Raw genomic sequence first — 27,627 nt, 5'->3', positions numbered from 1 at the left:
TAGCTCTAGTTACATGATCACACCATATTTTTGGACAAAATATTCATTGCTTTATGCAATGCAGAAGATGGGACAACACTATAGTGAATACATTCCCAGCTAAAAAACTTAATGTTATATTTTCAGAAGTGGAAGAACGTTTACTGATGAAGTCCAGAAAGGAAAGATGTGAACAAAGAAAACATGCCTTTCAAGATCAAAGCACTGAACGGGAACCCAAAGGAGCTACTACCCCTCCTGGCCCTATGACAAGCTTCCCAAGTAATGCTGGCAAGCCATTTAAAGAAGCTAAAATCCATTTTTTTCTTTTTAAAAAGTCCACTTTTTCATTTTAAAAAAGGGAACTCATGGCACCCTGAGGGACAGAACAGACAAATCTTTTGACCGCAAGAGAATCAAGTGTTTCAATTCTGACAGCCACATTACCAACTCATTCACATTCTCCCTATCTTTGGCCTACAAAAATTCTGAATTTGTAAATATTAGCATTCTAAAACAATCACATACTGTGACGATTAACTAACATTTATAGCAATCAGATGATAATATGTAAGTATTAAGATGAGGAAATCGTCATCATTAATATCCTCAGAGGAGTAATAATTAAACTGCATAGTCATCGCTTCTCTTACCGTATCTTAGCCTTTCACTTCTTTAAGAATGTAAATAAACATAATTTACATATGTAACTGTTATCCAACCACTTATGACACCAGAAAATGTCATTTATTACCTCCTCTTGCTCTTTCAATAGAAAAATAGAATATGCAGTACATTTATAATTTAAAAATTGAATTCAACTGCAGCACAGCAACCTCAGTGAAAACAGATTTTGAGGTATACTTCAACTTATACGAAAAAAGGAAACTTGTAACATATTCCAGATACTCTTGACAAAATTTAAGAATGGAATATTTGTAATACATTTTTTAAATCCTACATAGTTCTCAATTAAAAAGATAAAGAATATGGTATCAGCAGGGTTTTTTTGTTTTGTTTTTGTTTTTAGTATCATGTTAAATTTTTAAACTCACCTTTCCACAACCAAGCTGACAACTTCAGTAAGATCTGGACTTGACACTTGGAGACGTTTCCACAGAGACCACACAAATTCTTTATCAGCCTTAGAAACAGGGAAAAAAAGACAAATATATTAAATGTATGCTATGCCTTTTATAGACGAAAAAGTTATACTGCACATATTCAAAAGACAATTACAAAAAAACCTGTTTTAGTGAGAATTGCCTATAAGTTACTCACTGTCCAGTGAATAAAAAACCCACAGCAAACAGTTCTCTTGAATAAACAAAGTTTTAACCATACAGAATTTTGAAGGAAGACAAAGACCTACAATCAACAATAAAAGAGCATGCAACGTGACATAAGGCAGCAGAAATCTACGTTATTCAAACAAGGCTGCCTTTTGCTATATCAATTACTGGTACTTCTACCAGCAGGACACAATTTCTATTAATAAACATTAAGCCTGGAATACATGCTTCAACATTAAGTTTTACCACATGCAGCTCTTAGATTTTATTTCAACATAGACAGTAAATCAGTCTTCCAACATACGCTCAGCTAACCTACATTATACAAAAGCTTCTGAAAAAATTCTCAAGTGAGAGCAAGAAAACACTGTTCTTTAAAAACACACTGAAGAAAGTTTGTGAAAACTAGATGTCTAAACTAGTTTAGTCTAAACTAAAAGCTTTTTCAGATTTGTATTTTCTACTACACAGAAGTTGTTATTTTGCACTGGTGTATTTTTATTCCAATACAGTTTTATTACTGGAAGCACCAATATTGATGTAGTTATGTTAAAAACTAAAACCATGTGTTAATTATATAAAAATGTTAGGGTTAAAAAAAAAATTATGAAGATGAAAACAAGGAGAACAATAAGAAAGCATATGTACATAAACCATGGACTCGACTAAGACCAAATGTGCTAAAAACAGCCTAATATAAAATTAGAAATTAATAAGCCATAAACATCATATTGGCAGCTAGGTCTATTCAACAGGTAAAAGTCACAGGTGTGCAGCTTAGTCTACCTTTTACTAGTTTTTGAATGTTAAAGAGAAATAGAACTTGCATGAGGACAATACATGACCTAAAAGGAAAACCAACACTATTACAGCTATCCATTTCCCTGCTTCCTTCTTCTCCCAAGCTTCTGGAACCTAACTATCTACTAAGATATCGCAGGTATCATTAGTTAATCAGAACCTTGCTAAAATCAGCTAAACAAACAACACTCTCATCGCTGCACAACTCTTTCTTAATCCTGATTATCAAATAAGACAGAAGACCTGAGTCCCTACCTTCACCTCCACTGTTTGGTTTCTTTGTAGCTTTCCCACTTAATTTCTTCTTTCCCCGATTCCTCATTTTTTATGATTAAGAACAGATTGCACCTTTGGTCACAATACTGTGCACCCATGACTTGAAACAGCTAAAAGCGATTGTCGTCTAAGACACAAAACAGCTCAACAGAACTACAAGTTTGAGAGGCCTCACAAGAGCCAATAAAGACCACATACTGTATGATTAGAGTAAATCTCAGGAGTAGAAATTGCTTTTTCGATTTTTACTATCTTTTCTTTTCATTTGCTCCAAATCAGTTTTGCCTTCTAGGAAGCAGGCTTGAGCTTTACGAGCAGTATCAGTTCCAGCGCATGACAATCACTCCATCCTAATGTTTCTCTTTCTTCAGAACAAGACAACAACTATCTTCAATATGAAATCAAAAGATCTCTCTAAAGCTAGCAGACTTTTATCAGGATTTATCAGTGTACTGAGTCTAAATTATTTTATCAAAATTAATACTGTAACAACCAAATACACTGAATTATGTATTTAACAAACTTTAACAATTATTAGATTATAGAAGAAACAGGAGAGATGGTTGTACCTATTTTCTCCATGATCTATGAAGAAAGCCTCAAAGATTTTTTTTTAAAGTTCTGATGTCTTTCCTTCAAATTTAGAAATGCACATATTTTGAATTTTAAAATTGCATAGAGAAGTGAAGCAATGATGAATTTATGAGAAAACATAAGAACAATGCTGAGCAACTGAGAAGTGAGGGGGGTTTTATGATTGCTGGTTTAAAAAATATCTTCTTCTCTTAACTACTGTCATTTCTATTTATCTAATTTATTATCTAATTATTTCATTTACTTAAATCTTTAAATACCATTAAGTTCTTCAATCAAGCAACGAAGAAAACTTTATGGAGATTTGATGCCTTATCAAGGTATTGCTGTAAACCCAGGAAAATTCACCCACATACTGTAAGAATGCACGCCACTAACAAATCTGACTAGCTTTCTGATTGTATTAGAAAGTAAATAAAACAAAGCCTCTGGCCACAAAGATCTTATAATTCAAGACTATTAGCAGCTTATACAAACTGGACTACAGCAGAGTTTGTCTTTCATAAAACCAGAGAATTTTCATCTAACTGCCTTTGTAGGATGTACGCAACTTTTAAAAGTGTTGACAGGGAGACTTCATTTCTGGTATTTCCAAACAAAACCAAGCAATTAACAAAAAACTTCGTGCAGAAAGAAATGGGGCACAAACTGTTCTTTAAAAACCCTTGAAAGGAACATCATCTTTCTCTGACTGAATTGGGCTAGCAGTGTAAGGACTCCTTTCAAAACCAAAAGTGGCCCTGCTGCGTGCAAGCAGAGTAACTAACTGGATTATGATGCACTATGGTGTGTGACCACATTCACTTTTTGAAGAAAGATAACACCAAAACTAAGCCATACATCATATAAATAAGAACTCAAAGGACTTCACATCAGTATCCTGGTCTTTATTCAGTAGAAGTGCTAAAAATAAGTTCACTTTCAGCTAGGAATTAAGTTAAAAGACAAACAGTAAGCATCATATTAATTAGGTTACTCAGTTCAGGCCAAAAAGAAGGCTATCCACCTCTTTAAAAAAAAAAAGTACAACCTCTCATTGTGTGCTACCACCTTATGCCACTTATTATCCCGGATTTCTACATATCTAGTCTGAAAGGCTATAAAGTGTGCACTTTTTTCATGTGTCCTCAAAAAAGCCACCATGTCCTGAAAATGCCTTACCATGCCACCTGAAAAGTTGTAACTACAGCTCCTTCTCAGGCAGAAACAGAATGAAAAATAAAAATGCTTTTCGGATTCAGAAGAACTGCAGGCTTCCAAAAAGCATTAGGATCTACATAGAACATGGATTCTGAGTATTTTTAACATCTAAAAGTGTCTGGTATTTATTTTCGGAGTCCAGCAAAGAAAAAACACAAAGCCAAACAAAAACTCACTAAATAACAGCAATGGAAATGTGATTTCTTTTCAATCATTTAGAAGGACAATAACTCAGCAGTTCTTACACTGTAAATGACAGCACTTTGAGTATAAGGAAATCTTTGAACCATAATGGAGGAAATAAACCACTATATCTAATAAACTATGTCTAACTCTAATTTTAAAATAATTTTAATTCCAATCTCTCACTTAATCAGCAACGTGGAGAACAGAACTGAAGTGATAATAGTGCTTGAATATTTTTTATATCTTTAATACACAATTCACCGTGTATATTTACACGAAACTACTTAAAATCACTAACAAATTAGTCTAAGGGCCATGAAGTCATTACAGCACAAAGAAGTCCAAATATAACAAAGTGCCAACAGTATTCCACCTGCAAACATCCAAAAATCTTGAGTCAAACAAACAATCAAAGTTTCTGATGCTGATTTATGAGCTCACGAGCTTCAGTTCAGTTTTGTTTGCCTGTTTAAAGATTTGGATTTGCTTACCATCAGGCTTCCTTCGCTTTTTCCCTTTACTGTCCTGTATACAAAACCACAGAAGTAGCTGTTGGGTTTTCTGCTTATTTATTTATTTATTAGAAGAGCTGAGACACTTGGGCTTCTGCATGACTCCAAGAAGCACTATCAAATATCGTGAGACTCACTACAAGCAGTAGCAGCTGCCTGTTGTCCTACTCTGCAGGTTCCTACACACTCCAGGTCCCAGCTGGGGAACAGCACAAGGCATCGCAAGAAGACAGAACAATGCACAACTTTCAGACACATACTTCTAAGCACAGCATTCTTCCATTACAAAAAATGACAAAAACGGAAAACTACAATAACATATACTGAATTGCTCCTAATGAACAAATATGTACAAGATATACATATGTACAATGCAACAAGAGGGAAATGTTCACATCCCTCCCTTGATTTTTGCTGAGTATCCAGCAGGTATTGAGTCTCTGGCAACCTAGTTTCTACCTAAACTTTGCCAAGCTTCCCAGAAATTGACCTTTTGATACTATATAAAATATTAAGTTTCAATGAATGTTGTCTTCCTAATGAGAACACAGGTACTCAGGTACAAATGGTCTTTTAATTGAAAAAGCAGTTCAGATTAACCTTAAAGCACCTCTAACTATTTCACAAACAGATTACTTTCAAAGCTGTCCAAGGAAAAGTAAAATCAACTCCAAATGTACTCATGTCAGTGAAATTGCCACTCCTTACATAACTAAGTTCTGCAACATTTCTGTCTGTAATGAAAGAATGGTAGAGGAAGTAGGAATGAAAAAGCCATCCTAACTTAAAAAGAAAAAAGCTTGCAGTAAGGAATATTGAATGTGAACAGTGTGCACTAAATAAATTTCAAAGAAACAGCTAAACAGAACAGGCTAAGTAGTGTCCATTTTAAAAGGGAAAAAAAAAAAACCACAAACAAAAACCTTCCCAACTTGTCTGGAAATCGGTGAAAAAAAATCACTGGAACTTCCAGAACTGCAAAACAATGTCATTTCAATAAATGCTGTGTATTTTTTATGATGGCAGGAACTGGTATTTAAAGTTACTACTGGAACCTATGAATGAGCACCCACAGAACTATACAGCTATGCAGCAATTTTATCACCACATACTCTAAATCAACAAATGCCTTTCACTGCATATTTGTATTCCTGTAAATGCACACAAAACAAAGCAGCATCCTGCCTAAGTGGCCTTTTTGCCAAAAGAAAAAGGACACAAATTATTTAACAGCATCTTCAAATACATGTTACCAGCAAAAGAATAAAACATCACCTGCAATTAAAATTCTGTGAACTTCATTACATAAAAAGAAAGTTTACACAGAAATGTACAAAATTTCTCATTATGACAATAAAACATTAATAAAACATTAGTCAATGAATGGTAAGTTACCATAAAATGTGACTTACTTCTCTTTAACATACCAAACATTTTAATAGCTAAAACTGTTTCATTTGAATCTATAAGTAATTAAGCATTTTGTGCAACAGAATGAGTATTAGCCAGAAATTATTACAGTTTTAAGATGAGAAGAAGTTTAAACAGCCTTTTTAAGCTCTTGGCACAATTAATGGACTTGGTAAGGCTGTTCCCTGAATGGTCTTGGGAGCCAAACAATTTCTTCCAAAAAAGCCCTGCTTAGACTGTCTGAAGTTGGCACAGAAAAACACTACAGCTGTCAAGGCCTGGGATGTATCAATCTTCAGCGTACCCAAGGAACATTCAGCCTACTCAAGTGTATGTTAAGAGCTCAAGAGGTTAGCAAGAGTGTACCTTGAACAGCTGAGAACTTACATACACAAGGCAGCATACAGATGTCATTTGAAAGTTAGTGAAAAATTACTCATTAAAATGAAGATTATTCACAACACATCTAATGTCAGATAGATGCTCATCCTGCGATCAGGTTTGCTCTCCAGAACTAAAGAATTATGCAAGAAAAAAACAGAGCGCACTGCGTATCCCCTGAAAGGTGGGATTTTCCCCCAGCCTACAGTGAAAGTAATTGTAGTTCATCATTAAACAAAGACGTACAGAAATGAAGAGTACCTTAGGCCTTGAACGTGTTTTTGCAAAGCAAACTGGATTTTTCTTACTGATTTTTTAACAGCGGCAAGCTCAGAAACAGGGACAAACATAAGATGAGCCACTGACAAAGGTTATATAGCATGACTAGCTACAGCAAAAGTACTTGCTTGCAAGTGAAGTCATGAATTTATTATACCTTAGTGTAAGTCACAAAACACAGAATCCCTCTGGCTTATAAGCAGGGAAAGACAAATATTCTTATTTAAATTAAAACAATTTACTTTCCTTTTGTAAGACAAATCCAAGCATAAATACTGCTCTGGATATTTGATATCAGAAGTATGTAAAACTGTATCAATATTGCAGTTATTTGTCTAATGGAAACTTAAAAGTGACCTAAACATAGAAAGTTTTGAGTATTTTTACACTGCTTTATCAGCAGAGAATTAGCTGGCATTCTTTTAAAGTAATGATACTGAATTGTTATAGGAAAAGCTTTTAAATTAGCAGTGAGAGGAGTACCAAAAACATAAGCAGTATCTCTCTTTTTTTTGCTCACAGGAACTATACATTCATGAGTTTGGGTATTAAATTTACAGGTAGGTTTAATTTTTGTTTACGTGCCTATCATGCACTGTGTTGAGAACAAGGATAAACTGAAAAGCCTCCTCCTTTAGTGTAAATTCATGTATCAAGCGTCTCAGTTACCTACAGTTTGAAATCAGTAACTCTTTGCTGTTTCATTCAAAGCATGTATTCATTTCAAAGCATGTTAACTATTAGTAGTGTTTCTATCATACATTAAATTTTTATAGCATTACAAATTATTATTTACTAATTAGGTAGATACCATCTTCTGAAATCTGGGAGAGAACACCCCCAGAACAGAAAAAAAACCAAAACAAACAAACAAACAAAAAACCACGCTTCCCACCCCCCACACCCAATAATTACTAGAAAAGCACAGGACACAAATTCTCATTTTAGTTTTTTAATCCGTAGATACCCCCAAAAGGGAAAATGGAACAGCTGTGAGGACAGAGGGAGCTATTGGTTTACAGTTAATTTTTAGTAAGAACTCTATAATAGTCAGATACTGATAACTTTCTGTATTATGAAGTGAATATTTCAATACAAAGTGAAATACACATGACTGTCAGGCTGGAAGAATTCGTATGGAAATGCAAAACACTATACAGAATTGAGAAAAAAAAAACCAAAACCATGAAATAACATGGCTGGTATAAGCATTGAAACATGTGCAAGAAAACTGTTAATATGGATTCTTTTAGACACCCCTAACATCTAGTATACTTCTGACTAAAGAGCTCAAGCCTTTAATCAAGCTGACGTATACACTTTACATGCAAGTGACAGAGTTGCTTCTTGATGTCTCACAAGACTTTTAAACTTACACTGTTGTATGCTGCCAGTGCAGACTCTCTTGAACCTGCTGTGCCAGTGTTTCTTTGTGATTTCCAGTCACGTATTATACTCCTAAATAAGAGGTATTCTCTCTACAACCCACCCAGTCCTGCTGAGTGGTCACAGTACAGAGTACTCCTACACTTTACAGAACCTATCTTTGAGATGCTACGCTTTTCAACAACCTAAAAAGTCCCTAGAAGATAAGACTGATCAGTACCTCACAAGAAAACTTAGTGCCTTATATGCACCAGGCTCTAAAGATAATATTAGATTATTTTCAAGTTCAGAAGTCACTCACAGTATGCACTGTTACGTCTAATTGCCAGGCAGAGATTGTAAGAAGGCTGTATGTGACCCAACTAGATTGATAGCTTCAAAATAGATGCCATCAGCAAGCAAGTGTATCTTCCCCAGCTCCTTAATGCTGCAGTATAAGGGGTATGCAACCAACATGTAATTTTATGATACCTGAAAAGTAGTTCAACATATCTTCCAGCCATAATTTTCTTTTTAAAGAATTTCCTGTTACCTTGCCTCTGTTGGTAGTTTTGGCAACAAAGATACCTTTGAATCAAAAATGGGAAAAGATAGTATACTGCTTTACTTACACATATATGTAGAATATAAAAAATTGTGTATAGATAAATATACACATACCCTCTCCCTCAAGAGATTGCATCCTTACTCAGAACTCTGTTGAAAGCAAACAGGCACCATAAAAATAATGTTATCATGTTACAATGTTGATACAGTAATAGTGGTCTAAGCAAAAATACTACACGACATACTAAAAGATGCTGTCATTACACACGATTTCATAAACGGACTCTCAGATTAGTCCATCAGTGTGACAAAGACAGCAATGCACTTAACTGAATAATTTTATTACACATTTTTATTTGACATAAATAACTGACTCATTATGGCATCGATGGACAAGAAATACAAGATATTTCTTGGCCCTTCATGACATAGTCAGTGAATTAACACCACAAAAGTTAGATCAGTACCATCACAGGAGGACAGGACAGAAATAAACATGCATTACATGGTAGAGAAAAGTTATCAGATAGACATGGACCTACAACACACAATGCCACCCTCACTGAATAGCTAAAAGTAAATTACTTCCTTTGCTCTTTGGTGAAGCACAGTTAGGATGCTCTGCATGCCTTCATTCACTGGTACAGACATTACACCGACAATTGCTTCTTTCCGAGTGCTCAATGTTGAAAACTCAACATTTGGTTGATGTAAGAACTGTTTTTGAAGAGGAGAGGATAGGAGAAAGCGAAGGGTTCAGATCCAGAGGTAAGGGTTTGCTTTAATCCCTTTACAGATCAAGGATAGGATAACTCATCTGTGAGTTTTCGTTTCAAGCTGTAAGTATCTAAACTACTTCAATTAAAACTAACCATAGTCATTGAAGTAATTTGGATGGAAGATGAAAATTCATGTCCTGTTCCATTCTGTGCAAGTCACATAACTGCTTTCTGGAAGTGCTACAATTCTGAGAGTTATTTTAAGACTCCAATCACTTATTTGAGAGCACAGGATAATCTAAAAGTTTCAGCATAGGCCTCAATCTTTGTTTAAATATAATGCTCTGGATTAATACAATCATAATGCGTTTGTGATTTTCAATGCATTCGAGAATACAGGAATGCACAAGTAGTTTTATTTTATAGACAATATAACCATATGCACACATCTGGGTATATTCACTCTGAATTACCATGACTAATCAAGTAGAATTTGGGTCCATCGTGTCAACTCTGCCTGAAATGACTTAGTACTTTTCAAATTCTGTGAAATTGCAGACAAATAGAAGATATGCAAATATTCTCCTAAGTCATGAGCTAAACAGTACCTGAAATAGTTGAAACAGTGAACACTTAGTAACAACAAAGAACAAGATTATCTGAAGTCATTCTCGTAAGAACAGCATACCTCCTCCTGAACCAAAATACAGTTTGACAGGAAAACCAGACCTGCTACAGCCATTCTCCTCCGGGCTGAATCTGTAACTACGTGGTAAACGTAGACATCTCAGCATGTTCTAGAGGCATCCTCAGTGCAGCTGGAAAAATTACAAGCAAGAGCCTACTTCTCTGCACGTAAAATGCAATTTCCTTTATTGAGAAACAGCAATGTTTTGTTGTTCCCATAAAAGGCACCTTTTCACTCATGCCTATCCCACAGCAGTCAGGTGAAGTCCCTTGTGACTGGAGGAAAGGGAATATTGCACCCTTTTTTAAAAAGGGTAAAAAGGAGGACCCTGGGAACTACCAAGCAGTCAGCGTCACCACAGTACCCAGTAAAATCATGGAATAGATCCTCCTGGAAGCTACGTCAAGGCATATGGATGACAAGGAGGTCATCAGAGACAGACAACATGGCTTCACCAAGGGCAAATCATGCCTGACTAATCTAATGGCCTTATACAATGGAGTGATTGCATCAGTGGACAAGTGAAGAGCTACAGATGTCATCTACCTAGACTTCTGTAAAGCCTTTGACACAGTGCCCCACAACATTCTTGCTACTTCATTGGAGAGATATGGGTTTGATGGATGGACTGCTAGATGGATAAGGAATTGGCTGGATGGCCCTGTCCAGAGAGTTACAGTTAACGGCTCAATGTCCAAATGGAAACCAGTAACAAGTGGTGTCCCTCCAGGGTCCATACTGGGACCAATACTATTTGATACCTTCATAAATGACATAGACAGTGGGATTGAGTGAATGCACCCTCAGCAAGTCTGCAGGTGACACTAAGCTGAGTGGTGCAGTTTCTACACCAGTGGGAAAGGATGCCATCCAGAGGGACGTTGACAGGCTTGAGGAGTGGGTCCATGCAAACAAGGCCAAGTGCAAAGTCCTGCAACTGCATCAGGGCAATCCCCAATATCAATATAGACTGTGGGATGAATTGATCGAGAGGACCCCTGTGGAGGAGGACTTGGGTATGTTGGTGGATGAAAAACTGGATATGAGCCAGCAACGTGCACTTGCAGCCCAGAAAGCCAGTTGTATCCTGGGCTGCATAAAAAGAAACATGGCCAGCAGGTCAAGGGAGATGATTCTCCCTCTCTACTCTGCTCTGGTGAGACCCTACCTGGAGTACTGCATCCAGCTCTGGGGACCTCAGCACCAGAAAGACATGGCCCTGTCAGCACAGGTCCATAGCAGGGCCACGAAAATGATCAGAGGGCTAGAACACCTCTCCTGTGAAGAAAAGTTGTGAGAGTTGAGGCTGTTCAACCTCAAGAAGAGAAGGCTCCACGGAGATCTTATTGCAGGTATTGACCTAAAGGGGTATAAACAAAGACAGAGAGACTTTCTACGAAGGCCTGTAGTGACAGGAGAAAGGGCAACAGTCTTAAACTGAAAGAGGGTAGATTTAGATTGGACATAAGTAGGACATTTTTTATGATGAGGGTGGTGGGGCACTGGAACAGGTTTGTGGATGCCCCACCATTGGAAGTATTCAAAGTCAGGTTGGACAGGGCTTTGAGCAACATGATCTACTGAAAGACATCCCTGCACGTGGCAGGGAGGTTGGACTGGATGATCTTTAAAGGTCCCTTCTAATCCAAACAATTCTATGACTCTGTCCTCTCTATACCAAATTTTAGATTCCCACTCACATGCTGGGGGCAATTTGAAATATTCGCACACAGACATACTGTGAATAGGTAATTACTTTAGTAAGTGCAAAAATACATTTTTTTAATTTAAATCTCACTCTCAGTTCATCTTCAGTTTTACTCAAATATTCCAAACAAGTATTTGTCAGAAAGAATGAACAGGTATGCAAAAATTCATTCTAGTTAGCTAAAATTGGTCAAAAGTAAAAAAAGCAAAAGAAAATAAACAAACTTAGCTATTCAACAATGCTACTTCTGTCTATAATACATAAAGAGTAAGGCCTTTATTAACAACACCTGTACTAATCAGACTCATGTGATTTAGACTCCTTATGGCAAAATATAAGAGTATAAAGTAACAAAAAAAACCACCCAAAGCACTAAACAGCTGGCATCCCTTGGCACCAATAAATATGTGGTCTTGGCTTAACCACTAATAAAAGAAATTAGTATTTAATGAATGGGAGCATTAAACACTTTGCCCCATTTCAAAAGAACACTATGGATATCAAAATTCATCCAGAAGAAATACTAACGCACTCAAATTCTCATACCGGTAGTTCACAACCATTTAAATTTTGGTCACAAAGTCAGAAGAATAAGAACCAAGTTGATATAAAAACACATCGCTAAGGAAGAACTATGGCTTTTTTAATTTAATATTGGTTTCAATTCTCAGCTATTGATTTAAAAACATTTCTAATATGTACAAGCAACATGCATCTCAAATAGGTATTCATGTATCATGAAAGAATGCAATGTTTTGTTTTGTTAATATATTTTTCATATTTACTTGTAAATAAAGGGGGGGGAGTGTTAAAACTACTTATAAATCAATGTTATGATGGCTACAGTAGATTTTCAGTGGGTGTCTGCGACAGACGCGACTAACTATTCAGCTCCTGTCACAGCCCACCAATTGCTACAATCTAACTATACATTGTATCAAGATTTATCTCCTACCCCCATTGGAATAAAGCTCACATTGGTAAGAGAACTGTTGCAACATGATGACCCAAGACAATTGCTAAAACAAATTCGGAACAACGGACGAAGAACCCTGATTACCGTCCATTATGATGCAGAGAAGATACACCATGTCCTAGAAAGAGTGAAGAAAGATGGAGAACATCACTGGTGGGAAACTCTTTTTGGATGGTCACCAACAGCAACTGGAATTTTGAATTCGATGCTGCATCCAGTTGTAGTTTTTTTAGTTTTGACCTTATTATGTTTATTGCTTATAATAATTCTGTATATCAAAGTTTGGCAAAAGATGAAACAAATTACATCAATCCAACATGTAAAACATATACAATCAACTGATTCTGTATGAGAAATGGTATATAACTAGCATTAATTGTGGCACTCAAACTAAACAGCTTATCAAATAATTGGACTCTTACCACTGATCTGCAATATGCCGCATATTTATGACATAGAGGCAAGAGGTAACCGTACTACCACTCTATGAGTTGATCAAGCAGATTAATGTAGTCATGGGGTGGAGCGTGACAGATGCACGCAACCCTTTAACCAAACTAACAGTAGTTTGGTACAGGCTCCAAAGGAGGTAAAGACCTGAGCCGTAGCTGGGCCAAGAACTCTAGTTTCAATCTGTTCTTTAAAAGCCCAAGAAGGAGCAGAGTGACACAGTGATCATCGATGCATATGAGCTTGGAACACCAATCATGCAATTAACACATGAATAGCGGGGTGGCTTTACCAAGACTCATTTACCACAGAACAAAGAAAGTTGTGGATACGAGGAGTCCCATGCATACCTTTTCCATCGCATGGAAATTTGACTACAAGCCAACCACTTTATTCCATAAATATGACAGCCTAAGTGAGCCTTCTTTGAGCCCTCCCTGCTAGGCAGCGAGGCTGCATGGCAGTGATCTCCCCTTGAGCTGGGACGCCTCTCAAGGTTGCCCTCGAGGCAGAGGGACCTTTTACCAACAGCAGATCTTTGGTAAGTGACTGGCAGCATGCTGAATTAATACTAATGAAACATCACTAAACCATGTAGCTATTAAATATTAATTACTATAAACTTTATAGATAATTCCGTTAGACATAAACCGTTGTCCAAGTCTGAGACTAAGATTGGACCTAGCCACACCTAAGCTCCATCAGGAGTTTAGAAGGCAGGGGGGTGCACTCTGAACCTTGTGACTCAACAGGAGTGTCTTTCTTACTCATCTCCAGTCTCTGTGTGAATCATTCTAACTCGATTCTCACTCAATTTTCCTTTGTATGCTTCTTCCATGAAGTGATTAATAAAGTGAGCCTTGCCATCAAACTTATTGAACCTTGGTAAACCACTGTTAAACTTTGTTAAATTCCACCAAATTTATTGAACCCTGTCAAATTATTATTCTACCTCAATAAAACATATTGCTGCTTCTCTCTTTTGAGTGAGGTACATTCTACTCTTTCACGACTGTGTCCTGGATATTAAATTGGTCCAGAATGAAAGAATGTATCTGTTTTTCCAGGCAATGAAATATTTTTCATGAGAAGAGTTTGTTATAGCAATCCTATCTGTTATTAATGCTAGTGATATTAAATAGAATATTTTACATCCTTCCCTGACCCACAAAGTGATCAAAACAAGACAGTCCAGCTGTCCACAAAGTACTGTTCTTTTTCTGCAAACACAGTATGAAGTAAGACATGAAGACCAGAACAGGTCTATGCACAGCTTTTCACAGTAAGCAGGAAACATAAAACATGAAACAAAGCCAGCAGCAGCTGAAGCCCCTGTCACTCCACTTTCCACAAAATAACAGCCCACCTTCCTTGTTCCTCTTCTACCCAAAAATGCTTATGGATACACATAGTCCACTCTTACAGACTTCCCTCCAATCCCCGACAATGAAGAAAAGCAACAGTAACGGCAACTACAGGAAGATCTCTTTCTTCCCCGTTTGTATTTATCACCTTTTGACGGGAACTGTGGAAATTCTATTGGCAAATTTGCTGCAGCAGAACACTTATATACAGATTACTGATCAGTTCGTAACTTTTTGACTAATGGAGAATTTCTGGTTTTAATCTATAAAGTGCATTTGTAAACTGAAAACCATAAACAGCAGTATGGTTTCTTTTACTAAACATTATGGTCTGCAGACCGCTGGTGGCTGACAGACTGTACCTTCTGAGTCAGGGGTATAAACTGTGCAGAGTACCACACAACGGTGTACTCTGGAGATACCTGTTACCTAGTCACAGCTAGATACACCTATAAATTCCTAACATAGCAAAGCAATAAGCATTATAACCATCATTGACTGGAAAAGCACATGGGCTAGAGAAGATAACACTAACAAGAGCTCCCTAAAAACAGTATATAGAACTGCAGAAAAAAGACAGGGTATTCAGTTTTTGCAGAACCACAAAGTTAGAACGGAAGTCCTCAATTAGGAAAATACCACCTTATTTTAGCAATGAAAGATGCCATGTTACCTATGAAATCAAAGCTGCAATGAGTAAAATGAAGACCGTTGGGTTTTTAAACTAATAATGGGTAAATTGTTAAGACACTTGCTTGAACCCAAAACAGCACTTTCAGCAAATAAAGAAAGAGAGCCTAGGCTGGAAAATATGAAATGAAGCTAATCAAACAAAAGTCCTTTTGTGAATATCACCAACAGCATAAGTAAAAACAGAGTACATGTGCTTGCTTCTTCCAACTCTCCCCATTCCCAGCAACATAAGACACTCAACTGGATGTGGAAAATGCAGTCTCAAATCACAGTGTCTTGTTCAAAGCGAGGATTTGATGAAGTTTCCCACCACAGGATACTTTAAAAAACTTTTCCTGCCTTTTTAGTTATAGAATAGGGAGCATGAAAATGTCTGTAGTTCAGCAGTTAAGAGACTGAGAGCTAGGACACCACATACCTCCTGTTTTAGGAATGTGCATTATTTTGCACCAAATGAAATATCTTTTACAAAAAAAAAAAAAAAAAAGGACTGCAAGAAACCAACCACAAAATATGCTATAAATCAATTCTTAAAATATAGAGTCACCAGGTGGTTTAAAGAAATACACAAGGTTAAAGAGAAGGCACATGAAAGCTGAAGAAAAATACTCTTGGCCCAGAAACTCCACTCACAGAATGAGCTTCCAGAGATACAGCAAATCATTCCCCTCAGAAAAAAATAGCAACAAACCACCCTGATTTCCTTTACCAGGAGCAACTATGCTTGCAAAAACAGCACCTCCATCTGCCCCCAAAAAATACAGAATCACAGGAGAAAATGAGACGGGGGTAAAACAGACACCAGATCTTTTAAACACCAAGCAGAGCCAAAAACTCCAGGAGTAGTAAGAACATAGGTGTTGAAGATTTTCCATGCAAGGGTCTTGAGATATTTAGGTGGTAGGCAGCAGCATAAAACCCTAAAACAGAATGCAGCAGTTAAAGAAAGTAACAGAGACGAGATGTGTCATAACTTACTGTTGGACCTTTGCCTTTCCACTGCTCCCCAACAATGTTGAGCCAGTCACAGAAATGGAACAACAAGGTCCCAAAGGAAACAAAAAATAAGAAACAATAATCCATGTTTCCCTTGCAGTTGTTTCCGGGAAAATTACTCAATTACTCAAGTAATTCTCAAGTAAAATTAGAAGAAGGGGAGCACTGAAATTAAAAGTCATTTATTAAGTGATTATCAAAATAATTATACAATGCTCTACTGCAGACACAACAATAACTTTCCCAAAACAGTATAATACAGAGGCAAACATGCTTTAGATTTATTTTTTACTTTCTCAGCTTTATACAAGTCTCCTTAGTAGACTTTGGGAGCTTTGGACTATTTTCTTAATTTGGCTTTCTCATTTTTGTGAATTCCATCACAGAATTACAAGACAACATCAGTTTTTGCAGAGTGACTGCAACAAAATTGTTGCGCTTCTAACAGGCCTGCCTCCAAGATCTCGATTATGATTCAAGCTCCCACAATGTTTTTAGGAGTATTAAAGAAAATACCAAATACTGCAAATATCAGCTGCCGAGATCAAGACTTACCAGCAGAATCTTAGCTTTAGAAAAGAACGGAGAAAAAAAAAAAGGAAACATCAAAATACCATATTTGGCTCTGTCGGCACCTTTACTTGGTGGGAAGTGTTACCTTAAAAGACAGAAGAAACATGAAGAAGAAAAAGAACCTAGGTTTGAACATAAATGCCACCATCCCAGATAAGAAAAAAGGGTCAGCTACTCCAGGATCCTGTAGCAGAAAAGAGACAACAGCCAAAAGTAGATGCCTGGAACACCTGTGGTTAGAGCAAAGCTAGCATGCACAACACTTCCACTAAGACTCAGGAGCTTCATTAGCCAGAGGTGGCTTCCATATATTTAGCCAATGGACTCTGTATCATCAATGGACTCCAGTTCCCAGCAAAGAGACTTTGTTTCAGAAGTGCAGTTTATATGACAGCGAATATAACAGTCCAAGGAGGTGTGGAGAAGTAGAAAAGAAACTTGGCATATTTTATTCAGGTGCTAGATAACTGTTGGCTATATACATCTCTATTTCTATAACCCTGTTTAGTGTTCCCTAGAACCAATTAAAACTTTCAGCCTAATTCATTTGATAAATGGGTTGGTTTTTTCCTTTGGAAAAAAAATACCCAAAAGGCTAATACCTAAACAAATACTCAAGGCTTATCTTTAGTTCTGGTACACTGTTAAACTATTAAACTAGATTTCAGTTGGGAAGTCTGTTTTGGAAATGCAGTTTATTACATTCACAGACACATTCTCAGAAGGAAAAAAAAAGTAGGCAATTTTGTCCAGTTGCTGGATTAAAAGCTAACACCCTCTCACTAGTGTCTTTTTTAAAGACATTTACATAACATTTCTATCCAAATGCCTGCTAAGGTAGTCTTCAAAAGATATAACCCTACCCAACAGCATAAAACGTAAGACAAGGAAAATCTTAATAGAAGCTGAAACACTTTTACCGTGAGGGTCTTTACACACTGGCACAGGTTACCCTGCGGGGCTGCAGAGTGTCCTGCCATGGAAATACTCAAAACCTGACGGGACACTGTCCTGGGCAACCTGCTCTAGGGTGGGGTGGAATAGATGCTCTTAAGAGGTCCCTTCCAATAGGGGAAGTTTCACAATTCTGAGACCCAAAAACGTTAGGTGACAACGTAAGACAAGAACGAAAGAAGATCTTACATCCAAATGAAATTAAGGAAATCCCAGCAGATGAAATATAATTCAACTAAAGGAATTAGTTGGTCAGTAGAAACTTTGTATTTCAACTGTGAAGAAATTAGAAAAGCACATTAACATTGCCCATATATACTTATGCTTTCACACTGCTTGTCTTTGCACAAAGTTTTCATATGAAGTATGAACTTAAAATGGATTAACCACCCCTGAATAATTTTAACAGTTGACTTTTAAACCAGCTGAAGAATTTTAGTGAAGCCTATTTTAGTTCCCATACAAACTCAGAGTAACTTCACAAAACTTCAGAAAAGGTTAATTATTTTAGATAAATCCTACTTTGGAAAAGCTGCATAATTGACTAGGTTATCACGCCTTTTACTTATTAAAATCTGTTTTCCCCTTTCTTTACATAACATACGCATGCCTAAACATGTCTCTGTACATTTACTGATGGATTAGTAAAATGGTAAAGCATGTAGATGTCTCTACTCAGTGCTTTCAGAGAAGAATCTCTGCTTATAGATTACTGCTTCACTTTTCTTTTTATTTTATTAATAACCTGAAATAAGTCCTGAATACATGCATCCCCTGTTGTTAGAAGGATGGTATGTATTGGATTCTACCTAGAGCTGGAGAGATTACAGCAGAACACTGACTGGGTTCCGTTTTCAAATATAGGAACTATCATGTTCTTTTTCGCTTGCTTCCCTCCCAGAAAACTATCTGATCCGATACAAGATGAAGATACAAGAATGGCAGGATAATATGCATGACACTTAAAAGAAATACATTTAAAAGTATTTTCTGGTCGCTGACTTCAAAATGATTGGAATGGGTTCATCAAGGAACAAGGAGAAATGCACATGTAATTGCATGAATCTAAAGGGAAAATCAGATACTTAACTACAATTTGTGTACATCAAGTTACATTATCAAAGCGATTAGAAATTCAAATTTGTACTGTTTACTTCAAAGTTTCTATTATTTATAATGCTCTTCAAAAATATTTCATGCTACTAGGTTTTAGTAATATATAATTTATGTTCAACTAGCAAATGAGCAGAGCACAGGGCCTTCCTCCTGCCTCCACCAAATTTTGTCTGATACTGCAGATCTGCATACCGAGAAGAGAAAACTAACCAAATTATCATTATAAAGAGTTTTCTAAACTTCTCCCACAAGACATTTAACATATCCCCAAACCATTCATTGTTCAGTATTTCTAAACAGGATTTTTATTGACAGTTCCGTCTCCCCGTAGTTCTCCTATGCAACAAGTTTTTGCAAGAAGTCTGGATTCTACCCACAGCAGAAATCCAATGCCAATTGCCAGATGTACGAAAGCTGCTTGAAGCAACAAACCGCTACCTCTAATGCAGATGCTATTTTCTGTTCACAGCTATGCCTACGTCAGCCCAGGCCTTTGTGGATTTAACCAGACCGTGTCCCACAAGAAAATACTGTTTTGGCTATCAGGAAGCAAGTGAGAAAGCAACCAGAGCACTGGATGTCACCTTCCTCTCTGCCATATCCTTCAGGTGTAAACCACTTGCTTGGCAGAGAATTAGCGCAGATTTCTATGACAAGACCTCATATTACCAACATTTTGTTATTTTCATGAAACATACCCAAACATAAGTGATGAAAGACTAATTAGAAAAAATGAGGGAAGTGTACCTGTGAAGGAGGTCACAGGGAGATAGCCTGGGGGAACTTTTAAAAGTACAACTGTAATTACTCATAAAGCCCTCCCTCTCAGGAGCAGCTTGGATATACCTAATCCCGCTGCAAGGTAGGGGGAGAGATTAAATGACCCCTAAAGGTTCCTTCAAGACCTACACTTCTATAAAACCCCTTCATTTGTTCATTTTTCCAGGAGTTGCACAAGGCAGCACGTCAGTACCCTTGCCATTACACATCAAGCAAATAAACGGTGGCTTCCTGTGGAGGGTAAGGGGAAAAAAAAAAGCTTTCAGGCCAGGTGCTTGCTTTTAAGCCAGAGCAAGAGCCCGGGGCCGATTTAACTCACCTCGCGGAGCTGCACGCCGCCGCGCACGGGGCTCCGCTTCCACAGCGGCTGCGGGGGCGCCGTGCCGGACTCCGGGACCGCCGCCCAACAGGTGGGCGCCGCACCCCCCTCGGCGCCGCGGGGCGCCCTCCAAAGGCGTGATGGATGCTGAGGCGAATCGCCCCGCCCGGGGACCCGCCGCGGCGGCCACCCGGCTCTCCTACCCCACACGGCCGGGCGCCCGGGGCCCTACTCCCCCCCTTGCCCTCCGGGTCCGACGGAACCGGGACGCGAACGCGTGTCCCCATGAGGGACGGAGCGCTTCCGAGCTGTGGGCAGGAGAGGCCTCCCGGAGGGCGGGACGTGGCCGCCCGATCCCAGCCGCGCCGCTCCGGGGTGCCCCTCACCGCCGCGCCCGGAGGGGACGGCCCCGCTCTCAGGTACCTGGCAGCGGCCCAGCTCCTCCGCCAGACTCCGCAGCTCTTCCTCCAGCTCTGCCACCCGCGGTGCCGCCGCCTCCGCGCGCCCCGAAGCCATCGCCGGCGTCGTGGTGGAAGCCTCTCGCCCCCTACGCAGGGGCGGCGAGGAGAGAAGAAGGTCCGTGCCTGGCGGAGGGGGTGCGGAAAGCCCTCGCTCGCCCGCCCGCTCCTGAGGGAAAGGGGAGAGAAACGGTGCTGTGAACCACACAAACGAAAACTTTCCCCCTCTCAGCTGCACTTACCGCGCGGGCGAGCGCCGGAAACCGCAGGGAAGGAGGACGCGGTGCAATGACGTCAGCGCAACTGCTACCCCGACAAAGAGAAGGGGCGAGAGGCAGGTTTGAATTTGCCCGCCCGAGCGGCAGGGCCGCGCGTGCGCCGTGCCTGAGGCGCCGCCTGCTTCCCGCGCGAGCCGCGGCGGCAGCGCGGAGAGCCGTTGGTTTTAACGGCCGTCCTTGTGTCCCTGAGTGCCGCACGCAGGGACGACTGGGTGCTCGATCTCGGTGTAGGGGATATAAAAGCAGTATGCTCTTCACTGGCAGGGGCTGGCACCTTGGAAGGGCAGGCTGTGTGAGCACCTGCCGAGGGTGGTATTTCAGCCTTATTTTTTCCTCACGATATAGGAACAGCTACTGCCTAGCCAAGGTGCTGAGCGCAGGATTTTGCAAATCCTCGGAATCCAGCAGATTTCTGCCCTTCTTGAGCCGTCGGAACACCTAGGGTTGTCTCACATCTCTGTTGTGATACTACAGATTTGCATATGAACTGTTCAAATATCTATGGGTGTTCTGCTGTGGGGTACTGAGGCTCCGGCATATTCTAGCTTAGTAAGATGTAGCATGCCTTTTTGGACTTTTTTTTTTCTTTTCTCTGAATTAGGTACTAACATTTGCTGGACAAGAATCAGAAACCTGGTTTTAGAGTAGGTCTTCATAGTGCTTTAGGAAGCACAAGCACCCAAACTGTCTCTCACACAGGAAGATTATTCAGATTTATTATTTCCAGAGTTGGATTTGAGAGCCTACAACTGAAAGCTAAGAAAGGTGTGGAAGATCTAACTGTTACAGTGCATGAAATATTTGAGCTGGTGCTGCTACATAAGTGTACTGGATTTAAGATCAGGATACACAGAGTACTTGGTTTTGAAAGAAAAGGTTTAACTGTGTTGCCAAAGCAAATCTTTGCATGTTTCCTGTAGCCTACATGGGAAGAAAAATACTCATAAAAAGACTAGAATTGTTCCTAAACACACGAAGAAAGAAGTTTGAAATGTGAGGTCAGGATATTTTTTTTTAGCCTGGAAATAAGCACCAACTGAATTGCGTTTCACCAATGTCAGTATCTTGCTATAGGAATATCATACATGTTTTTACACAGAAGCATGTTTTCTTTTCCCCTCCGTTGTCACTTTTGCACAGATTTTGGAAAAGTTGCCCTGAATGTACCAATATGACAAGAAATAAAATTCTTACTGTGTGTGCATGCAGAGAAGCAAAGGAGGTTTACATACCATGTGAATTACAACATATATTAAAATGTCTAATCCTTCCACCTGTGGCCCTGACAAAAAGATTCCAGCATCCTTGGTGATGGCTTTGCCTATGAAAGTTGTTTTTGCAGCATGTGGAGCTCTAGAGTCCCTTCTCAGAAGAAGAAAGTGACTACGCTACTCAAGGCCAAAATACGTTTTTATATAATTTTACATAAAAATATTTTTATTATGACTGCAATTATTATCTGCGCAGTTACGAATGTAAATTTAGAGGTAAGAGACCACATCTGAGTATTCTCTGTCCAGTTATGTGGAGATTTAAGGAGATTCAACCATTACCTGATCAATACTATGCCTCTCCTTAGAGCATCCTTTATAATTTTGATTGTTGTTCATTGCTCCTTGTATATTGTATCATCTCATATTCATGATCTTACACTTTCAATTATTTATCTTTGTGTGTTATTATATGTACATTTAATCATAATGACCATCCTGTCATAATTCTAAAATGTTTACATTTTTACCTTTTTCTTTGTTTTGAGGTTTTTTTAATTCTTTTTTCCCTTAAATTATCTAGTCATTATGTAGTATGTAGCCTTCACTTTTTCCACATCCCCACCTTTTAATAACCATCTTTTTTACTTTTCATCTGTTTCCTAGTATTTTTATCATTGTCCCCTTGACCGTTTGTTCCCTATTACACGTGGGCAACAAGAAGCTAACCTTACTTAAAAAACAATATACTTGGATTAACTGCTAAACAACTATAATGACTAAATGGGATTTAAAAACATTTTCCAAGTACAAGGTCATTCAAAGTTTAGCTGAAAAGATTCAAGCATTACAGGGTCTAGGTTCACAGCTTGACACAACACAAAACAAAAAGCCACAATCCCTATAACTTTACAACTTAAAAGAGAAATTTGTGCATTTGCTATTAGTGTAGACACAACATGTTACCACAGCAAGCACACAAGCAACACTTTTCCCGTAGCCAGATACTTATTTTATGGATGTACTATTTTTTGTATACAGCTTAATCATCTTCACATTTGTTTTCCTGCCATTTCATAAGTTGGCTCTCTATTATATAAAGTTTCTAGTTATTAATCCAAACAGCATTCATGATAATTCTTAGAATATTTTAGAAAACATAGAATGTGCAGTTGGCAAGTTTTGATGAACTGGGAGACCTTGCCTTGTCTTGGAGAATTTTGTATATCATCTTTCTCCCAAATCTTTGTATTTTGGAACACCTGTATTTACAGCTATCAAATGTATGAGACTGTTAGGCAGAATTCTTCCAAGCCTAAATATTTCCCTTTGGATTTCACTTTTTTCAAATGAAACCACATTCAATTCGAATTGGGTCAACACAAGAAATTTTCCTAATACACAGCTATTGAGTAAGCATGCAATTTTCTGTGGCTTTTCCACTTGTAAGAGGTCTATTAGAAATATATTACACAACTGAAATCTAGTTGCTGTGGCTTTGTTACGTATAGTATCTGTGAAAGTTACACAAATAAAAGTGCTCCCTAAGTTGCCTTGGTGGCAGGAAACATAAATGTTTTTTGTTTGGGTTTTTTTGCAGTTGGGAAATTCCACATCTTTCTTTGAAACAGGTCCATATCACAAATATATTGCAGTTACTCCTGATCACATCATTTCTTTTTTCTGTTTGTCGATTTCCTCTCCTTATCTAAATGTGAAATAAAACATTATTCCATCCATTGTGGCAACCCCCAATACTGCATTATTGGAAGTCAAGAAACATAATAGTCCGTGCTCATTTTCTTTTAAACGAAAGATGTCATTACTATTCTGGTTTTAATTAGAAGTGTTAACATTTTTCTCTCAAGAATTTGCATATCTCCTAGGATTTTTATGTTGACAGTTCTCATTCATCACCAGTAGTTTGGTAGGAAACAGCATCATCAAACAGGTGCTTTCTGGAAGATGCTTTTCAGCTACAGTGAGCAAAAGAAGCCAAAATTGCTGAAAATATTTCTAGCAGTTTTTGGCAATGTCCTCAGTATTTTAGTAATTTATATGTGTCTCAGGAACATATTATAAGCCTAGAAATATGTTAGATCTTGTTTCGACAATGAATTCAAAACATACTTGCTTCCAGTCAAGGTTTCTGGTGGTTTTGTGATGTGGGTGTGGTTTCAGTTGTTTTTTTTTTTTAACTGACTAGCTATAAGCCAGCTTATCTATGCATTCAGGGCTGCAGGGGACTTTCTTTTCACTTTTGTGACAGCTGTGAATAATAACATGATTATAGTTGTAGCAAGAATAGTTTTGGGATATAAAAGTGGCAAGGCCTGTAGGGAGAAGTAATGTCTGGTATTAGACCACCTGTCATAACCAAGAGAACAGGCAAACCATTTAGGTGGAACAAATTGGTGAAAAAAGTAATTGACTGAAACTACCCACTTTTTCCAACTGCATCTCATAAAAGATACTACTTCGGACCTCATTCCTACCACTATGATGTGTTCAATTGAATTTGCACAGTTAAAAAATCAGAGCTGGAAAAGGTCAGCATGGGAGCCTAGATTCACTGACACAGGGACCTGGAGTTCCACTGATAGCGTGATTCACTTTTCACTCAATGAGAAGAAAATGTCATTTTCATCTCATGAGCAGAGAAGAAGGTAGCAGAGGTCTGATCTGCCACTGGAAAGACAAGAGCTAGAACCAAACAGCCTCCTACAATTTATCAAAATGACTAAGATACGGCTTCTTGGGGAAGTTTGCTTTGGTTTACTGCATACTTCTCTACTACACACTATGCCGTGTGTGTAGGCTGGGTATATAAACATCAATAAGATAAACAGGTTACATCCCCCAGAGGTGCTACATCATATTGCCCAAGGACTCTCAAGCATTGCCTTGGCAGTCACTCTTCCACTTACCTTTGCAACCAGGAAGGCTGCGGTTTTTCATTGTCTTTTAAATAAGGTCACAGACCATGGCACTGCACCCTTCAAGGCAATGAAAAACACAAACCACTAATATAAATTAGGGCATGTCAGTAGAACAAAGCACTGAGGAAGGCGGTAGTTAACAGTGTCCTGGATGTGGGGATGAAGTTTGCCACACCCCATAGCACCTGCCAGCAACATGAGGCCTAGAGGGAGGGACCAACAGCTGGAGGTAATTAAGAGGAGGAAGCAAAGTTCAGAGTTTGGCTGCCCTGGCAGAGGGAGATTGGGTTTCTGTTGCAGTAAGATGAGGAGATGGGTTTAGCTGAGTCTTGGGAGTTGATTGTTTCATTGTTAATTTGTTTCTTAGTGAAATTGAACCCCAGGAAGGGGCTGAGCTTTGACCTTGCATGTGGTGTGTAGCCTCTGTCATAGACTAACAGGGAGAGTCACCTGGTTATGGAAGGGTTGCATGGAAAATGAAGAGCTGAGTTCCATCAGCCTGAAAGAGGGCGTGAAGAGTACGTGGCCACCCAGGCTCAACGAATAAGACACGATACCCTTCTTAACCCAAGGAGTGGTTGCTAGAAGGGGCAACACAGTCCATGACCACCCAAACTTTGTAGGGTATGCAGAGGACACAGATGAGACTCTCCCTCACCCTAGGGATGGCAGCTGAGAACATACACCTACACACTCTTACCAGCCCATTGCATTCATGCACATGCATACAACATGAGAGCCACAAACATATACAAGTGAATATTAGAAATCAGTTTTGCAGCAGTTTGTCTGTTTTAGTATTGCACACTCATGAGCAACGCACTGGAACATACTGGTTTTCTGACTGTGGACAGATTAAAAGAATAAGTACTGGAATTAATTAAATAAGAATTTCAGCTTTAATTTAAAAAAATAAATTGCTACACTTTAAGCTTCTATCATTCAGAAATAATAAAAGAATTTTGAACAGAAGTTTTAATGTGAATATCTCAGGCAAGCTGCAAAATTCATTCAAGTACAGTTTACCTCCTTTTACATGGTGGAGAGGTTAAGGTGTAGTCAGGTTAAGTCACAGCAGAGTGCACAGCAGTAGCCTTGATAAAGCTACATTTATTAAATAGGGCATAAGTCAGAACCCAGCAATGTTTTTGCTCAGAACAGAGCCAAGGCATATGATTTTCAGCTCTTTGTTTAACAATTCATACTGTCTTTTAAAAAAAAAAAAGACCTTAGGAAAACAAACAAATTGAAACAAAATATAAGCACTGGTAGTTTAGTCAAAAACATTTGCAGCAATTAAAACACTTTCTCTAGTTTTCTCCATCTACTTATATTACTGTTACATATTGTTTTACAGGCACTAGCTTTTCAAGAAGAAAAGATACTTGCTCCCACTCTAAGATAAGGGGGTTTTGACATCTCAGCATGATATCCCTTTTGCCTCACTTATCTTGTTGGATTTTTTTACTTGACATTCTAAGCTAAATGTCTTTGTATTTGTCTCAGTTGACCATCAGATTTAAGTTACAGTTATTTACAATCACTTAAGTTGACAATTCAGAAACTACTTCAGATGAACAAGCAAGATTCTATTTTTATTATCTGTGCACACTATGGCAGTAGCTGAGAGTTACTGGGAGGCCACTTTGTGCTGCAGTATTTCAGTTGCTAACACTGTTTCCAAAAGCAGTGTTTGCTATAAATTCCCAGCCCAAGGGAATACAAAACAGATACTGCACATTGCATTCTAGGGTGGTACTGCGGAGTCAGCCCAACATGAACTCTTCTTGCAGCCTGAACTCCATCATCACAGTGGGACTCAGCTGACTCAATCCAGTGAGATAGGGCTCGTGTATTTTGGCAGCGATGCAAAGTTGTAACTTTGAACTTTCCTTTCCTACTGTGGTCGAGTTTAGAGTAACAAAGTGAGACTCTGTGTCTGTTGATTTAAGTTTTTAGACACACTTTTTACTCAACAGAATTGCTTTCTTTAGAGAGAGAAAATATTTAAGAATAAATACTACATAAACATCTGTATTTTCCAATAAACAAGTATTATAAATAGAATGCAGCCTGCAAGAAAATTATCTGGAAAAAATTCAGAAACAAAAGATATTCTCGCAGAAATGAAGATTTTTTTAATACTGAATTTCCATAAATGTGTTTGACTGTTTCTGTTAATTTCCTCAGCAGTTGTATCCTAGTAATATGCACAAGAATTGATTTAAGCATATAAAAGAAGTTAATTAAGTTCTGAAGTCAGACAGTGAGTGTTCAGAAGAGAGCTTTTCATGCTTACTCATTTGTGGAGTGGACAGACAGTTGTCAGACCATATTCAGTTTCATATTCACAAAACAACATAGGAATAGAATTCATTCTGCCGTTTATTTTTAATTCTAGTATAAAATTAAATAAATAACATTCTATTAGAGTGGTTTGCCAAGAATTATTACTTTTTTTTTTTTTTTCAGAAAATGAAATTTAATTATTGCCAGCTCTCACAATTTTATTGCAAGCTCCCTGTTGTTGTTGTTTTCCTTAAAACCCCTTCTGGAGTCCTTT

General features: G+C 38.3%; 1 protein-coding gene across 2 annotated transcripts in view; it reads right to left on the bottom strand.

The window, feature by feature from the left end:
- The window catches only part of CNTLN (centlein), a 215,096-nt gene extending 194,207 nt beyond the window's left edge, over positions 1 to 20,889 (bottom strand). For both annotated transcript variants that reach the window (XM_076362507.1, XM_076362509.1), the window contains exons 1-3: positions 20,879 to 20,889; positions 20,602 to 20,805; positions 1,035 to 1,123 (exon numbers count right to left, since the gene is read on the bottom strand). In XM_076362507.1, the coding sequence (XP_076218622.1) occupies positions 1,035 to 1,123; positions 20,602 to 20,694 (182 nt within the window). In that variant the 5' untranslated portion in view covers positions 20,695 to 20,805; positions 20,879 to 20,889. The remainder of the gene's footprint in view (positions 1 to 1,034; positions 1,124 to 20,601; positions 20,806 to 20,878) is intronic.
- Between the last annotated feature and the right edge of the window lie 6,738 nt (positions 20,890 to 27,627).

Source organism: Aptenodytes patagonicus, chromosome Z (genome assembly GCF_965638725.1).
Source record: "Aptenodytes patagonicus chromosome Z, bAptPat1.pri.cur, whole genome shotgun sequence".
NCBI classification, from domain to species: Eukaryota; Metazoa; Chordata; class Aves; order Sphenisciformes; family Spheniscidae; genus Aptenodytes; species Aptenodytes patagonicus.
Note: the sequence above shows the minus strand (reverse complement) of the source record. Positions and strands in the feature narration are given on the sequence as shown.